Source organism: Triticum urartu, chromosome 6A (assembly GCF_056163025.1).
Source record: "Triticum urartu cultivar PI428250 chromosome 6A, HENAU_Tu73, whole genome shotgun sequence".
Taxonomy (NCBI): Eukaryota; Viridiplantae; Streptophyta; class Magnoliopsida; order Poales; family Poaceae; genus Triticum; species Triticum urartu.
In genome coordinates this window covers 484,064,498-484,083,116 of record NC_141878.1, presented here as the reverse complement: position 1 = coordinate 484,083,116, position 18,619 = coordinate 484,064,498, and the positions used below count along the sequence as shown (strand labels likewise).

The 18,619-nt window shown below is 42.3% G+C and overlaps 1 protein-coding gene across 2 annotated transcripts; it reads left to right on the top strand.

The window, feature by feature from the left end:
- Positions 1 to 3,582: 3,582 nt before the first annotated feature.
- LOC125514268 (dual specificity protein kinase YAK1 homolog) lies at positions 3,583 to 12,309 on the top strand. 2 transcript variants are annotated; one of them, XM_048679572.2, is made up of 18 exons: positions 3,583 to 4,332; positions 5,139 to 5,338; positions 5,691 to 5,844; positions 5,921 to 6,030; positions 6,130 to 6,199; positions 6,287 to 6,369; positions 6,470 to 6,551; positions 6,638 to 6,678; positions 6,793 to 6,915; positions 7,099 to 7,243; positions 7,350 to 7,458; positions 8,093 to 8,181; positions 8,379 to 8,453; positions 8,830 to 8,904; positions 8,989 to 9,788; positions 9,868 to 10,008; positions 11,246 to 11,508; positions 12,033 to 12,309. In XM_048679572.2, exons 1-18 carry the CDS (start codon positions 4,153 to 4,155, stop codon positions 12,110 to 12,112), a joined length of 2,820 nt encoding a protein of 939 aa, XP_048535529.1. In that variant the 5' UTR covers positions 3,583 to 4,152; the 3' UTR covers positions 12,113 to 12,309. The 2 variants fall into 2 exon arrangements, with proteins under 2 accessions (XP_048535529.1, XP_048535528.1); XM_048679571.2 differs by having other exon boundaries at positions 8,830 to 8,907.
- Positions 12,310 to 18,619: the final 6,310 nt, after the last annotated feature.

Genomic DNA, 18,619 nt, shown 5'->3' with positions numbered 1-18,619 from the left:
GATGTTGCTACTGGAACAGGGCTTCGCCTAAGCACCACTATGATATTACCGAGGTGGATTATGGTGGAGGGGGGCACCGCACACGGCTAAAAGATCAATGATCAACTTTTATGTCTATGGGGTGCCCCCTCCCCATATTAAAGGAGTGGAGGAGGGGGCCGGCCCTCCTATGGCGCGCCCCATGGGGAGTCCTACTCCCACCGGGAGTAGGATTCCCCCCTTTCCATGTAGTAGGAGTAGGAGAAGGAAGGAGGAAAGAGGGAGAAGGAAAGGGGGGTGCCCCCCCTTCCTAGTCCAATTCGGACCAGAGGGGGAGGGGGCGCGCGGCCTACCCTGGCAGCCCCTCCTCTCTTTCCACTAAGGCCCATAAGGCCCATTAAACTCCCGGGGGGGTTCCGGTAACCCCCGGTACTCCGGTATATGCCCGAACTTCACTCGGAACTCTTCCGATGTCCAAACATAGTCGTCCAATATATCGATCTTTATGTCTTGACCATTTCGAGACTCCTCGTTATGTCCGTGATCAAATCCGGGACTCCGAACTACCTTCGGTACATCAAAACACATAAACTCATAATACCGATCGTCACCAAACTTTAAGCATGCGGACCCTACGTGTTCGAGAACTATGTAGACATGACCGATACATGTCTTCGGTCAATAACCAATAGCGGAACCTGGATGCTCATATTGGTTTCTACATATTCTACGAAGATCTTTATCGGTCAAACCGCATAACGGTATACGTTGTTCCCTTTGACATCGGTATGTTACTTGCCCGAGATTCGATCGTGGGTATCTCAATACCTAGTTCAATCTCGTTACCGGCAAGTCTCTTTACTCATTTCGTAATGCTACATCCCGTAACTAACTCATTAGCTACATTGCTTGCAAGGCTTATAGTGACGTACATTACCGAGAGGGCCTAGAGATACCTCTCCGACAATCAGAGTGACAAATCCTAATCTTGATCCATGCCAACTCAACAAACACCATCGGGGGCACCTATAGAGCACCTTTATAATCATCCAGTTACGTTGTGACGTTTGGTAGCACACAAAGTGTTCCTCCGGTATTCAGGAGTTGCATGATCTCATAGTCATAGGAACATGTATAGTTATGGAGAAAGCAATAGCAACAAACTAAACGACCATCGTGCTAAGCTAACAGATGGGTCAAGTCAATCACATCATTCTCTAATGATGTGATCCCGTTAATCAAATGACAACTCATGTCTATGGTTAGGAAACATAACCATCATTGATTCAACGAGCTAGTCGAGGCAAACTAGTGACACTCTGTTTGTCTATGTATTCACACATGTACTAAGGTTAATACAATTCTAGCATGAATAATAAACATTTATCATGATATAAGGAAATATAAATAACAATTTTATTATTGCCTCTAGGACATATTTCCTTCACCGGTCATTACACATCTTATAACGCATGTGGGAATTACTTCTTGTCTATCCATCTATCATGAACATTTAGCCATCTGGAAATCCCTTTTCATCTATCCATCTATCTTGAAGAACCGACCATTACACATCTTGTAACGCACCAGAAAATTGCTTCTGGTCTATCCATCCATCTTGATGACTTTATCATTGTACATCTCCAGAAAAGGTGCCGGCCTAACATACGCATTTCCCGATACTTCGCCATTTATTGTTCGTCGGTTACTTATTTACGTGACCGGCAGCCCACCAACACCGAGTCATACTAGATATATATATATAATATCTTTTAGCGTAGCACTTTTGGCAGAAAAAATGGAACATATATTATTTCTCGACCAGCTAGAGCCGCACGATGGACAGATCGGACGGGCACACTCACATTAGTATAGTGATGTTCCACTGCCTAACACACGATGATAGCGGTGCTTAGCATGGCGAGGTTGATGATTGTGGGTCGTTGTCACTGGACTGTGTTTATAATTCCATTGCTTAACTGAGCAATTAAAATCCAGGAATTACTTCTCGTCTATCCATCTATTTTGAAGATTCAGCCATTACACGATCTTGTAAGCATCCGGAAATCCCTTTTCGACCCATCTATCTTGAAGAATCGACCATTAGACATCTCATAACGCACCCGGAAATTGCTTCACGTCTATCCATCTATCTTGATGGCTCGATCATTGCAACCTTCAGAAAATGCGTCGGCCCAACATATGCGTTTCCGATCTTTCGCCGTTCATTGATCGCCAGCTACTTGTTTACGTGACCGCCGGCCCACCGATGACGAGTCATATCAGATACATATGAATATCTTTCAGTGCAGCTCTTTCGGCGGAAATAAATGGAACATATATTATTTCTCGATCATTTAGAGCCGCACGATAGACAAATCGAACTGCCATAGTGATGTTCCACTGCCTAACACACGATGACAGTGGTGCTTAGCATGGCGACGCTGATGATTGTGGGTCGTTTTCACTGGACTCTATTTATTATTCCATTGCTTAACTGCAGTAATTAAAATCTAAGAATTACTTCTCATCTATCCATCTATCTTGAAGATTCAACAATTACACGATCTTGTAAGCATCCGGACCCCCTTTTCGATCCATCTATCTTGAAGAATCAACCATTACACATCTCGTAACGCACCCGGAAATTGCGTCAGGTCTATCCATCTATCTTGATGGCTCGATCATTGCACATCTTCAGAAAATGCGCCGGCCCAACATAGGCGTTTCCTGATCTTTCGTCATTCATTGCTCGCCAGTTACTTGTTTACGTGACCGCCAACCCACCGACGCCGAGTCATACCAGATATATATGAATATCTTTCAGCGCAGCCCTTTCGTCGGAAATAAATGAAACATATATTATTTCTTGATCATTTAGAGCCGCACGATAGACAGATCAGACGGCCACAGTGACATTTCACTGCCTAACACACGATGACAATGGTGCTTAGCATGGCGATGTTGATGATTGTGGGTCGTTTTCACTGGACTCTGTTTATTATTCCATTGCTTAACTGTAGTAATTAAAATCCAAGAATTACTTCTCATCTATCCATCTATCTTGAAGATTCAACCATTACACGATCTTGTAAGCATTCGGAAATCCCCTTTTCGATCCATCTATCTTGAAGAATCGACCATTACACATCTCGTAACGCACCCGGAAATTGCTCCATGTCTATCCATCTATCTTGATGGCTCGATCATTGCACATCTTCAGAAAATGCGCCGGCCCAACATATGTGTTTCCCGATCTTTCGTCATTCATTGCTCGCCAGTTACTTGTTTACGTGACCGCCAGCCCACCGACGCCGAGTCATACCAGATATATATGAATATCTTTCAGCGTAATCCTTTTGGCAGAAATAAATGAAACATATATTATTTCTTGACCATTTAGAGCCGCACGATGGACAGATCGGACGGCCACGCTCGCACTAGCACAGTGACGTTGCGCGGCCTAGCACGCGATGACAGCGGTGCTTAGCGTGGCGACGTTGATAATTGCGGGCCGTTGCCACTGGGGGCCGTGTTACAACTCCACTGCTTAACCGCAGTAATTAAAATCCAGACGTGTATATATATTAGCTGGAAAGAAGGCGAGCGGAAAAAAAACCAGAGTCGAGGGGAGGTGACGGAGACGAGGAAGGAAAGGAAGAAAAGAGACGAAAGAGGGAGGAGGAGGAGGAGGAGGGGATTGGGACTCGCCGCCCCGCTCCAAATTCCCCACTGCTCCACCACCTCCGCCTCCACTTCGCCGCCGCCGCCGCCGCGAGTACGGCGGGTACGAGCAGCCCGTCGCCCTCGGCCCAAAACCCTACCCGCCCAATTCGGTCCGGCTCCGAGCCGTTGGCCCCGCCCGGGGAAGTCCCGAGCGCCAAGAGGAGGCGGCGGAGGGCCGGGGAGATCGGATCGGCGGGGGCGCGGGCCGGAGTAGCATTGGGCGATGGCCGCTTCATAGGATGCAGCTTTACTCCGCCGGCGGCCGCTTAGTCTGCTGCTGCTGCTGCTGCTGTTGCCGCTTCTGCTTCGGAGTGCGCTGCCGTGATCCCAACAGGAGCCTGGGCTGGTGCGGGTTGGGCTGACGTGTTGTTGTTGCTGCTGTTGTTGGGCACTTGATCTCTGCGGGCGCTTTGCGCCTGCCTGTTGGGAGGTGGTCGCGTGAGGCGAATGGAGGAGACTGGGAGGGAGAGGAAGGCGGCGGGGCCGCCGCCGTGGGCGCCGACCAAGTCCACGGTGTTCCGGTCCTACGCTGCTGCGGTGGTGGGCGACCGGGCGGAGGCGCCGTCCGCCCGGGGCAATGGGGTTGCCGCCCGTTCAAGCAATCTACGCGCCGTCAGGAAGAGGCCTGTACGTTTCCTACACCTTCCCCTCTCACGGGGCTAACAAAAGATGCTTGCTTGCTTTCCCTTTTGGAGCTATTCTCGGGCTCACCGTGCTGAATTTGAACTGTCAATTGGATTGAGCGATTCTCAGAGGTCGTCCTAGCTGGAAATTGATTAGAATGAAATGCCCTTAAGAAACCGTTACAGCTTAAGAACCCAATACATCTTAAACTTCGGTGACTTGAACTACTCGAATCAGCACCGTTCCTGCTGCTGCTGCCGCTGCCTTTTCGGGACGCACGGTTCAGGGAACTAAAAGTTTGACCAACTGGAGCAGTGTGGTCTGCTCAAATTGTCTTTTGATTAATCAGAGGCAAACCTCATTTCTGACTACAATTAGCATTCCCATAAATTAACCACGCCTATTTTTTCTGCAACAATCATTCAGTGTTGAATTATATATAATATACATGTTTTGTTTGCTTGACTTGCTATTCCAATCCATCACGAGTGTAAAGAGATTCCAAGTATAAGTGATTGGGAAATATTACGCAAGTGCACAACTAAAAGTGTGTCAGGATCCTAGTTGTAGTTGATATCTCTTTTAGAAAATATGGATCATTGGACAATGCAAACCTGCATATACCATCCAACGAATAGTGCAATGCTACAAGAACATCCTTTAACACTGTTGCTGGTCTCAATTAGTGCGTTATATGGGAGAGAAAGATGGAGTGCATTTATAATTCAGTTTGTTACCATTGTTCATATGCACCACATGCCCATATATATCTGATATACCAACTCTGAATTAACTGTTTATTCCTGCAGATTGTTGCAAGATTGACCAGAGACATCGTCCAAACTTTTGAAAAATGCAATCCTGAGTTTAATTACGTAGATTCACTAAATCCCAAGCACTTCCTCACCACTCCTGCAGTTCCTGTTCACAATGATGGCCTTGATAATGCAAATTCTGACCTAATCTTGTATGTCAACTTGGAATTGGTTAATAAGAAGTCAGACCGGAGGTTAGTTTAGTTATTTTCCAGTGTACCAGCTTTAACATTTTAGTTTCTTGTTGGTTACTTCAGACACTTTTAGCACACAAATTCACTTTTGCAAGAAGTTGATTTTTATAAGTTAGAAATATCTATGAATACTTGGAGGGCCCCATTATTTATGAGAATTAAGAAGTCAAGGTATGTGAAAGAAGAAATATGTCCGAAGGTCTGTCGCAATATTTGGTTTCTTCTTTCAATTTGTAGAACTTGTGTGGTAGATCTAGCCGGTTCAACTTTTTTTCCACAACTGCTCATCTCAGGGTTCAGATTGTTTAAGTTATGCTTCATCATTTCATTAGGCAATTTTTTTGGTAATAAGGTACATTGTCGAAGAAATGCTTGGCCAAGGTACCTTTGGGCAGGTTGCTAAATGCTGGGATGCAGAAACCAACAGTTATGTTGCAGTGAAGGTTATAAAAAACCAGCCTGCCTTTTATCAGCAGGCTATCATGGAAGTCTCATTGTTGAGCATGGTATGGTAATCTACTTAGGATTTACTTATTTTGTTGAAAATATTGGCATCACAACACTGGTTTCATGTATTTGCAGCTAAATGACAAATTTGATCCTGATGATCAGCACCACATTGTCAGGATGCTGGATTTTTTTCCATGGAAAAATCATTTGTGCATCACATTTGAAATGCTTGGTCATAACCTGTAAGTAACTTCCATTAAACCTGCCTTTACTATTATGTTTTATAAATATGCCCCGTGTTAGTTTCGATTCATGTGGTAACGTAAACTCCAACTTTGCAGGTACGAGCTGTTGAAAAAGAACAACTTAAGAGGTTTGCAACTGCAATTTGTCCGTACTTTCTCAAGACAGGTAGGTGTCCTTTTCTTATCCTGCATGTTTTTCATATTTGTTCGTTGCCATTGTTGCCATATTACCTATTATATGTATTACTTTTAGATATTGGATGCATTGATTGTCATGAAAGGTGCTGGAATTATTCATTGTGATCTAAAACCGGAAAATATCCTCATAACACCAAAGTGAGTTGCTTCCCATCAAAATAGGCACTTTGTTTATACGCCTTCTGTGTACTACCACTTTCAACAATGCTAAGTTTGATGACTGAGGTGACCTTTGCAGAGTAAACTCAGCAGCTGGAGTTAAAGTAATTGATTTTGGATCAGCGTGCATGGAGGGTAAAACGATTTACTCATATATCCAGGTTTTATTTGAACTCACTCATCAGTCTAAAGTTCATTTTACTAATATGAATTGTGAAGTCAAGCTTGTATTTTTTTCCTTTTCCAGAGCCGTTATTACAGGTCACCTGAAGTGCTTCTTGGCTATCCGTATCCTATTGAACATCTCTAATAGCAAATACATTTAACAGTAGCTACACAAACATCTTACAATGCATAGTTTGTGATTTTAGCTTGTGGGCTTGTACACTTAACAAGTGCTAGATACACTACCGCCATTGATATGTGGTCATTTGGCTGCATAGTTGCTGAACTTTATATAGGTCTACCTTTATTTCCCGGAGCATCAGAATACGATGTCCTTAGCCGTATGATTGAGATGGTCGGGTAAGTTCTTTTTTATTGAAAATCTTAATCTCCTGTTTTCTTATTTTCGTACCAGCTGTTTGCAAATAAATTCTTTATACGATATTAGGTGTTTACGTGTTAGCTGGTTGAGCTGTTTCACTTCAGTTAGTAGGTGTTCAATAATGGTAGAATACTTTATTTACCAATATTCAACATGTACAGTGGGCAACCGCCAGATGATCTTCTTAGGGAGGCTAAAAACACCAGGAAGTTTTTTAAACATGCTGGAAGCATTTATCCTGGTAATGAAGCACATGATGGTCTTCGCAGTTCATACAGAATACTAACAGAAGACGAGGTTGAAGCAGTAAGTTTTGTGGTTTTTCTTTGGAAGTTATTCTGAAGACTACTTCTATGTCATGCTTTATACATTTACTGTGTTATTCATGCCCTGTCTAAATCCTGCAACACAGAGGGATTCCAAAAAGCCAAAAATAGGGAAATGGTATTTCCCTCGTGGGAGGCTTGACAGACTCATATTCTCGTACCCTTGGAAGAATTTAAATGAGGGTAATCTGCCAGGTTTGTTCAGTGATGCTTTTATTTATTATTAATAGGGGCGGCTTTACCCCTGTTCTAAATTTTAGGGTTGATCTACCGCAATAATGTTCAATACAATAAAGCACTTACTGTTTCTATTTCTATATTATGGTCTCTGTGTGGCGGTCTTTGAACATCAAGTGGCTTCTTAGCATGAAAAAATTCTTGGTTTTCTTACTCTGTTTCTAGGGATAGCCTGGAATTAGGCCAATATAGAAAATGGTCAACTTACTCTTGCAGTATCAGTGAAATACACACCTATGCAGATTAGATGAAGAGCTTGTAACACACACAAACTAACATTCGATATATGCTTTTTTCAACCATTTAATCCGATGTTTGTAATTTGAGTCCAGTACCTTGGGGGGGGGGGGGATAACATGGTTGCTTTAACAGTTATTCATATTCCACGTTGTAAGTCATATGTCATCATATGGGCATATTTGGTTAATAGACAACTAATCCTGGCTTATACATGTAGCATACAAATGTACAGTTCTTTAGTGACGAGGCATGGGTCTTTATTTCATATGGAGCAGTAGTTTTTACATGATAATACAGTGGTCCTTACGATAAAGTTGCTAATGCGATCATATATATGTTAATTTTTATGCAGAGACTGAAAAGGAAGATTGCTTAGCATTGGTTGATTTTTTGAGAGGACTTGTTGAGTTTGATCCTAATAAGCGATGGTCACCATTGCAGGTATTGGCTAATGATAAAGTTAGATATTACTCCGTACTTGTATGGTTTGTGTACTTGAAGTTACATTCATTTTGCCTCTTGGAATTTGTTTGATATCCTTACGAAGTTTAGAGTTGTTCGAGTCTCTGTGAGCGCTAACTTATGTTCTTGAAGAATCATCAATGGAAGCGCTTCACAATTTTGAAAATCTATTTCAGGCTTCATATCATCCATTCATAACTGGTGAAGCCTTCACTGGTCCTTATGAGCCTTTCCGGGAGACCCCAGTAATTGTAAGTATGGTTCTATTCCAGACACCTTGCTGCATATTCTTCTCATGAACAACCTGTGACGTGAAATCACCATTAGCTGTAGCAAACAACTTTCGGTTTGCTTCAGTCAACAGGATTGATGCATCTCGATTTAGATATCCCGTCTTCACCTGGTCACACGAACATGCAACAGTGTTTCTTTCCATCAATCTTGAAAAGTTTATTGTATTTACACCCTTCAGATGTCATGTCTTCTATGGTTATAGTTTCTTTATGGTTTTAGTGCCATTATACCAGAATGGTTGGGCGGATAACTCGTGAAAATTTGGACCTCAAGAGCTACCTTTTCCATACAGTTCTAGTTTATAAGTCAAGCTTTATGCCTTTTTTGTTGTAGCCCGTTGGTCGTGCTGCAACAGTTGATCACAATCCTGGAGGAGGTCACTGGCTAGCTGCTGGCCTTTCCCCTCAGGTTGTAAGTATGTTCTCTCATGCTTCTATTCAGTAGAAACCTTGCAAGAATACATCCATAATATATTATTTATATCTTTTCTAGGTTGGAAGCATTAACAGATCCCTACCATTCAATAACGTTTTTCCGCCAAAGATGCCCTTTTCATATGGAAGCAGCTGCGGCAGCTTCGGTAGCCGTGGTAGCTTTAATGATAACGTAGGTCCTGCAAGCAGCTACGGAAGCTATGATGTCAATAATGTTAACATGTATCATTCACCACTAGGCCCTTCTGGGTTCAATTTACAGTCACAAGCCGGAGGAACATTTCTAGGATTTAGTCCAGATATTAGAAGAAGGCCTCATCTCTCTCATGGTGTTGGCATTCGGCTAAGTCCTGGTGGTCCAGGTCCTATGTCTCTTGGGGCCAGTCCATCACAATTTACTCCTCCAAATTCCCAAACACAAATGCCAGCTAGCGCTACTTCTAAGTATGTTGCCACTTCTCCTGCAAGGGGCAGTCATGGCTCCTCATTAGGAAAAGCCGCTGTGGTAGGCCAATACAATAGGAGAAGGAATCTTGGTCACCCTCCTATGTCAATGCCACCACATGAGTACACATCTCAGCTAATCCAGGGACCTCATGGAGATGGTGTCAGTTCAGCATTTGCTCGAGGACATTCTGGCTATTCATATGGTGCACTTCCTAATTCTGGTCATTATAATTGGAGGCCGCAGATAGGTGTTAGCACTGGTTTATCCACAAACTCTTCTTCCAATCATGGTTATGTTCAACCATCTGGTTACAATGATTTCCGTCCTTTGCACTCATCCAATGTGCCAGCTGATACATCAACCTCCACTTCATCAGTACCAGATCCAGCTGACTGGGATCCCAACTATAGGTAATCATGCATATTAAATTTACTTATTTTAAAATAGTGTAGCCTATGGATTAGCCTTTCATTCGACTTTTATGTGCAGCGATGAGTCACTCCTGCAAGAAGATAATTCACTATCAGCTGAGTTAGGCAGTGTTCACCTGAGAGATGCAAGTGGTCGAACAATCCAGTCTGGCAGATTGCCCAATATCCAAAGCCATGATATTGCAGGCTCGAATCAAAGGTATTGTAGCATGATGAGATCTCAATATTTCGTTGCTGCAATGGGTCTTCCTTGAACGTTGTTGGGTTTGAATACCAGAAACACGCTATGCTTGCTACTCCCTCTGTAAACTAATATAAGAGCATTTAGATCACTAAAGTAGTGATCTAAACACTCTTATATTAGTTTACGGAGGGTAGATCATAGGGTAGATGAGACTAGGCTCGAAAGAGAAACTAAACCATGTGAAGGACAAGTACTTGTTTGATTGATTGCTCATAATAGATGTGGCTCATTTCTTTATATAGAGATGGTTAGCCCCAGGTGATAGGATCTATGGCTCCCAAAAAAAGGGACTGCCTTCTACAGCAGGTGACTGAGAAATAGCAAATGCAACAGAAAAATCTAATCTAAACCAAGTGATGCTACTTTCCTAACAGTAAGATGGTACTCCCTCTGTAAACAAATATAAGACCTTTTAGATCACTATAGTGATCTTGTTTACAGGGGGAGTATTATTTACTAATAAGATACTCTTTTAATTAATGGGATATTACCCCTTATTTGATAAGATAGGTCTGTCTGCCCCCTTGTCCCAATATCTGTAATGCACATTCATTGTTTTTTCACCCTGTGCCACGCTGCTCATGACTGTTTCATGTGATCTTGCACACCATAACACTAAGTTTTAACAAGCTCCACTCGTAAGTTATTAATTGAGGATATCGCAATTAACTAACGACCATTGAAACAAATGAAATTGATGCTTCATGTAGGGAGGTAACAATATGATTTGTCCAGTCCTTTCAATTTGTATACATGCCCCAGTAGTTGGAGGTAAACAGATGCGCCTTTTACCGCACATACCCTATTCCTATGGAAATGGATGGAACGGTGCTTCATACAGAGTTTAGGAAATGGTTTCTCAGGTCTTCTCATTTTAGCTATCCCCCAGGGTTTGACACTATACAGATGCATATTTTACCGGGCATATCCCATTATGATTGAGAGTTTGAGATGGTTTTGTCGGTTAGAAACATCCATACTATGGAACATCATTGTGCACTAGTTCATGGGACATGTTGTTTTTAGTGCATTTCATGCACCCCAACAGTTTTATGCTTCAATATTTTGTTTTCTGATTTGTCAGCCAATTAGAGATAATTAATACCGCTGTGATTTTTTTTTTCCAATTCTGGATGCTGCTGCTCCTGCATTAAGTATATTCACTGATTCCTTGTTCATGTTTCTGCTGTAGAAATGACTTCCTATTTCATGCACCGTCTCTCAGAGAGAGTGGCCATTCAACAGGCCACGTCAACTATGATAGTTACAACCATGCCAACTATTCCCAGCGAAATTTCCCTGGTCGTCACGGACAACCATTTCAGCGGTACAACCATATGAATTCCACCTCTATACGCCCGACGGGGAATCTCCAGAATGTTCAATCTGCCTGGTCCAAATATGGCATGCCAGATTCTACTTCGCCCCCTCGGATGGTTGAAGGGATGCCTTGGGGTAATGAATGATTTCACTGTTGTGCACTTAGTGGTTTTTTATTGATTTTGTTGCTGACATCGCCATGGCTATTATGTTCCTGCCACTTGCAAAGCAGGAGTTCTGTAATAATGCTGTGTATGAACTTGTTCTATTCCAATCTTAAGATGATATCATCGTTGCAAACTTCTAACATCTTGAAGTCTTGCTATTAATCTTCTGGACAATGATAATGTTTAGGATTACAGATAACAAAAAGACACTTGATAATATACTCCACCAGCATATGATTTCTGTCGATGCACATGGATGGAAAAACTGTAGCTGTTAAGCATCAAACCTTGTATGCCAATGTATGAGCTATGGACTGAGGGTCTGTGGATCAACCTATAATTGGGTCCTCTTATCCTACAACCGAAGCTTTGAAGTTATTAGTACAATTTATTTTCCTTCCATGACGTGTGTTTGGGAACCTGAGAAAGAGTCTTGTGTGCATCTATGTCTTTCAAGCATAATACTGATCAAAACGAACTATCTGTGTGCAGGAGGAAGCGCTGGTCACTCTCTTGCAACAAGCGGGCTGCCGCCGTCCTTTGGAAGGAAGGACTTCGGGAGGATCTTTTAGTCCTTGTCTTGGATCTGGAGGAATGCCATCCAATTGATGGCGTAAAATTGTTTGTGTTTGCAATTCTTTGTTGCGCTGGTTACGTGCTGTTGATTTTGCGACTCATAGCGTTCCTCCGACTGTTGTCCTGTTGTGGTACTCGGATTCATGAAGCTATAGGCTATAATTACAGCAGTTCTTTGGTGGTTGTTGCTTCAGTTTCTTTTACGGTTCTTTGTCATTGTGGGTTGCCAGTTTTTTTCCATGTGAGAAGTTGTGCTGCCATGAATCTGCCATGAAGATGGTTACTGATTGTTGCGCTGCACTGGTGCTGCCTTGTTATATTTAGACATGCTGGGTGGCGATGGAGCTTGGTGTCTACGGTCGCACATGCTTGGTTTGGGGGAGATGAACCAGAGCTGGGGGATAAATTGCAGGTGGATCTCGAGTACAGCGAACGAAATATTAGTATTCCCTCCCTTTGTTCCAAAATACTTGTCGTGATTGGTTTTAGTTCAAATTTGGAACAGAGGGAGTATGCAGTAGCGGAGCTTCACGGGGCCAAACGGGCATTGCTCCCCTACTCTAGGAAACTATTAAGTGTACCCCTAATTATTAGGCTTGAATATCAAATGTTTTTCAGTGTTCATGCATAACTTTTCTTTCTCGCCCCCTCAACAATCTTCATCAAGCTCCGCCATTGGGAGCACATACATAAATTTCACGACGTCGCAATGGAACATCGGAACTTGTAAACTAATGTTCGAAGCCGGCACTTGCACCTTTTATTCGTGTAATGATAATCTACTACCCCTATAAAAGCACGAAAGGGCGGAGAACCAAATCATCCTATCCATCGAAACCTGCAATCCGATGGTCTACATTCCTTCAGCCTACTAAACGTGTTTTATGCTTTAATTACTCACCATGCTATCGTTAATGAAATTGGCCACTTACGAAACGTGATCCCCTCGCTAATGAAACTTACGAAACGTAATCCCCTCGCTAATGAAACGACTTAAGCCCCATGCTCGCGAAACAGACTCCCCGCCACGCTCGGGAACTGCTCGCCCCCACGCTCGAGCCCACCACGCTTGGGAACCGCTGCGCCCCTGCCTCCCCATTCTCACCGTCGGTCGCCCCACCCCACCCGCACCGGTCGCCTCCCGCCGCTCAGCGCCGCCGGTCGACAGGCTCCGCACCCGCCGCTAGCCCCCGCCCCGCCCGCCCCGGCCGCCTCCCGCTGCTCAGCGCCGCTACTCGAGGATGCTTTGCCGGCTTCCCGCAGTTGCCATCGGCATCAAGCTTGGAGGGAACGAGCTCCTCTTGGCTCCCATCTGCCTCGCCTTCGCGACCACGGTCCTCCGCTCCGCTCGCCCTCCGTCGCCGGCCGCCGATCCTCTCCTCGGACGCCGCCCCGCCGTTCCTCTTCTACTTCCCCGCGAGTGTGAGCAGCCCCCCGCCGGTTCTCCTCTTCTGCCCCAAGAAGGCGGGAGAGCGTGAGCATCCTGCCGGCCTTCATCTGCTGCCCCACAGAAGGATGTGAGCGCGGGGTGGCGGCGTCCTTTGAAATCCTTTAATTGGGTTACTGAGATTTAGTATTTCTGATCTTCTTCAGTCTTTCGAATAATCGATTGCTAAGATCTTGATCTTGATGTTGCATTTTTCTTGTTTTATTTAAGATTGGTTTTAGATGTAGAGTTGGGTTCATTTTGGATGTGAATGTTGGTTTTTAGATTACTCAATGGTTCATTGCAGAATGGTTTTGGTTGTTGGTGCAGGGAAGCTTTGCATCAATGTTAGACCCCCATTCAAGGTCATGTTCATCCCGGAAGAGCGGAGGCAGATTGTGTTATTTGCACAAGGTATACACAGTATACGTCTCTAACATCATGTCAGTTGATTAAACAAGAGAAGAACTTCTATTGTTTTGTGAAAGTACAGTCGTATGTCTTATAACATTGTCTTCCGCTGTAATCCTTGGTACAGAATGCCAATTTTATGCCATCGAGATCATCAATTGCTTGTCTGAACTTGTGCTGTTCATTGTTTGTAGGTTTCCGAATCTCTCCTGAAGCTTATCCTTTTTGATAGAATCGATCAATTAGCCCGTCTCAAGGTCTTCCCAGATATGCGGCCTTGTTGGAACAAATGGAGTTGGAAAATCCACATCACTTAAAGTCTTAGCTGGCAAGCTGAAACCTCACGTGGGATGATTCAAATTATATCTTCTAAAAAAAGATATTCCCTATATTGTGACCTGCTCAAGATAGTCTTATTTAGCTTTGCACTATTTTTTGTGCAGAATCCGGCAAGAGATCATTACATACTTCTAGGGTTCTGAGCTTCAGAATTATTTTACATGTATATTGGAGGACCTGAAGGTAATGCACTGCTACCTTACATACTTCTTTGGACAATTTTCTAATTTGGCAGGTTTAATTCAAGACTACAATTTTCTAATTTTCTAATTTGGACAATGTATGTGCCCCTTAGAAGACGACTTTATAAAATTCATATGCAGTACTATTTTTTGTGTGTGATACATAGCTTGGACAACCTAACTATCTGATCTTTGGGATGCTACTTTTGTGCACACAGGCAACAAAAACCGGTAGCAATGACAATGTTTGCTATGTAGATCAATACCTGCTACATATGCATTGTTTCCTGTTATGATCAATTCCTGTTACACCTACATTGGAACCTATGATGCATTGCGAGACCTGGAACGACTTCAATTTTGACTTTTTTTGTTTCAGAGCTGTTTAATCCAGCAATGAAACGCAGGTCATCGCCCATTCTACTCGCAGCATCGGCACAAACTGCCGCTGCTGACCATCATTATTCGGTCGTAATCCCGGCGTCCTCCTCCTGTTGTGCCCTTGGCTTATTGCCTCGAGGTGCCACCCAAATGCGCGTGGCTGCAAAAGTGTTTCATCATGGTCAGGCGCAGGTAGATGACAACAAGCTGCAGAACAATGAGCAGCTCGACAGAGGAGTACCGACGCAACGCTCGCCATAGGGAATTGGGAAGGTACAGAGTTGGGTACGTAATCTTCCTCGGTCGTCACTTTTTTTTAAACTATCTTCGCCACAGAATGATTCCTGATGGCACTACCTCTCATTTATGTTTCCTTTTCAGCATAATCATATCCCAGTGTGTTGTATATTCTTTTCTCCAATGAGGGTCTGTTGCATGACCAATTCATTTCGATCTTCTATCTGATTGCCAGTCTGGTGACGACTTTCTGATAATTTGTATGTCTTTTGGACTGGTTATTAGTTTCTGAAATTAAGGTACTGTGATTTGGGAGGAATAGATGCGTATGGACTGTTGTTACATTGCAGGAGAGTGAATTGTGATCATTTTCCTATTGTGTATACTCTGTTCTATGTAATCAGATTTTCCTTTAGCCTCTTAAAGATATTTCTCCACTTCTTTCTCATTGATTTGTTTGCAGCCTGATTATATGTTGTATGTGCTCTCCCATTAATGTCTCAGGCCTATTAATCCATATATTAATTGTTCCTGAATTTCTGCAGGCTCCCCTGATCACTATATTTATTGGGAAGCTTGGTACAAGACAATCTTAGTTTGGGCTATGATGCAACAATAGGTATGTGCTTTTTAACCGTGTTTTGGGTGTTCATTTTTAAGTGCAGTACAAATGTCATGTTTCATATTTCTCCAACAGCGTAATAATCTTTAGAGGTTCGGTAGTTAACTCTTGCATATAGGTACTCTCATATACATGTTTCTATCCTTTTACCTATTTTTGTTTGCCATTTGTTTACGCGGGCGCTTGCTAATTTTACAAGTTATCTATTGTATATTGCCATGATGCTTTTGATGCCAAAATCATGTTTTTTGCTGCTCATGTTGGCACTGTCCTCCCCATTCTCCAGGTAAAGTTTTAGGTCTAAGCTCCGATGTTCTATACAAATGGCAGATTTCAAAAATAATGTAGTATGATGTGCATGTTTCATGGATTATAACAACATCTTGGTTCTTTATTTTAGGTTCAAGCTGAGTGAACAGTATTTGTGATCCAAGTGACTGGTTTTAGCTTGTCAACTTGACATATGTATGCATGAATCCCAATTTTCACATCCTTTGATTCTTTGGGTCATTTTAGAACCTCCGATGTGTTTTTATTTGCAGTACACAGCGTCGACGATGCTCTAGGACTAACAAAAAAACACTTTTGCGTTGCACAAGGTATCTTATCTCTGAAGCTAAAAATAAAGAACCAAGATGTTGTTGCTGCCTTCATCCTCCTTAACATCCGTACAACAACAAGCACGGCAACCTAACTTGCCTCTCTTTGTTTGTACTCCCTCCATCCAGAATACTTGTCGGAGAAATGGATGTATCTAGAACTATTTTAGTTTTAGATACATCCATTTTTATCAATTCTAGGACAAGTATTTTCGGACGGAGGAGCTCTCTTCAAAAAAGATAAAATTACAAAATCTGCTCAAATAGTGCACTTACATTTTGACTAATTTTCAGTGAATTTGTTTTTTTTGTAGAGAGCTCCTTGAATGTTATTTGAGCACCAAATTTTGCAAGCGCCCATAACATTTGTTGATAATCATTCACACAAAGTTTCAGAATTTTTTGAAATGTTTTGGTACGTTTTCTTGCGTGGGTGCACCGAGCCTGGGTGTAGAAAAACTACTCTCTATTTCATAGTGACATGCCAAACTGTAATTGTTGGAGATGCTACAGGCACTCCAGGTCCAACAACCCACATCGTATCTGAAATTGAATATTAAAAGTGGTTAACTTATGGCCTTGCTATTTGGAATCTTGAACAACTTCATTTGTTGCCGACTATAGAAATATACAATCTACTGATTTAGCCACATTTGCAGATCTTATGTTATTACTGCTAACATTCTTTTGATAAATAGGTTTTGATTGCCAAAGCTGGACTTGACTGAGCAGATACATTGACGATGTTCATCAAGGGGTTGTTGGATATCTTGACCGGTCTGCAGTACTTGGAAGAAAACTTCCTAGGTAACGTTCAGGAGATAAATGATTTTAATGTTACATAGCACACTCCTCTCTGCATGTTCCATGCCAAGTGGAGCAAACCCTGTTTTACTGCTTTTGTGTGACTGTAGTTTGGAACAAGATTCCTTCAGTGGGTTCTACATTTTAAGTTTAATATGAGAAATGCTATCAAATTATCAATATGCACTTATTATTGTAACTCAATGTGAATCGAGTTCTTTGTATTTATTTGTGCTTGTTACTGGGTATTATTTGTTAAGACCACTCTAAGCAGAGAGAATCAAAACAAAGGATGGTAAGCTGAAACTTATTGCATTTGTTTTTGAAAAACTACCATTGTTTCCAGAACACACATAAACTATAGCTTTTTAGTAGCAACATCCATTCTTATTCTCAGATTCTCAAATGCAGTGGTGCATGAAAATAGATTCCTAGCCATAGGAAAAACTATGTTGTGAAGCCCAATAAAACTTGAGAAAATGGGTTAATGATGTGGTCCAAGCAAGCTTAAATAAGAGGTAAAGACGCCCAGATCCTGGGATTACCAAAGTTAACGTTTACATGGCATTCTCATGTGCCAATGCTCGTGCGACCATGGAGTTAATTGTAAGACGTACTAGAGGTGAGTTCATTATAGCAGCGTCTCAGAGGTATGCAAATATTCCAAACTCTCTGGTTGCTGAAACACTTCTCTCCAGGATGTGGTACGTACGACCTGTGAAGGAGGAAGAATGGCCTGATGTTACCTTTCAATATGATTGTCAGGTACTGATGGAGATGTGGAACTAATGAAAAGAGAACACATCAGACATTATGGGCCTCCTGTGTGAAATTGAAGAGCCGAGCCAAGCCTTTTGTCCCTTACGGTGTATTTTATTCTTAGAGGCTGATTTTTGTGTGCAAAGCTGCCCCTGCAGGTTAGTGACCGGAGACTGTGGCATAATGCTGCTCCGGATCAACTTGCTTTTTGATGCAAACTGACAGTAATCATGAGGAAGAGAGCTGAGCTCCTTTGATTGTGAAAAAAGTCCCTTTGATCTTTTGGTGTTAAGAGGATTGTACTTCACAATATTGGTTCAATGCCGTTGATATTTTTATGTGAGATATCTGCTTTCCATTTTAGTGCTCATTCGGGTGTGTTTTGAGTATTTGCAACATGTGATGGAGTGTCAGGATTTTCATAATACACTATCAATGCCTATGCCATTTGCAACTTTACACAAGCATTTGGTTAGCAACCTCATCTAAGAAGTATGTGTTGATCTACTATCCCTTATTCTTTTCCTCAAATTTTAGTTATGAATTGCTTACACCATAATATTCAAGACCAAATGTAGGATTATGTCTCCATGTACTAAGCATAATGCAAGGCTTTTTTCAATCATAACTAGATTTCTTATTCTCTTTCAACATATAGAATATTCAATAGATTAAATATATTATTGTCTCTATGCAGAAGGAGGACCGCAATAATGTCCCACTTTTGAAAAAAACAACTTGAG

Bases quoted from the DNA above. Each gene is read 5' to 3' on its own strand.
- LOC125514268 (XM_048679571.2), top strand. From the start codon at position 4,153: ATGGAGGAGACTGGGAGGGAGAGGAAGGCGGCGGGGCCGCCGCCGTGG. The intron at 5,845-5,920 runs GTATGGTAATCT...ATGTATTTGCAG, and splicing joins AAGTCTCATTGTTGAGCATG to CTAAATGACAAATTTGATCC. The intron at 6,031-6,129 runs GTAAGTAACTTC...CCAACTTTGCAG, and splicing joins GAAATGCTTGGTCATAACCT to GTACGAGCTGTTGAAAAAGA.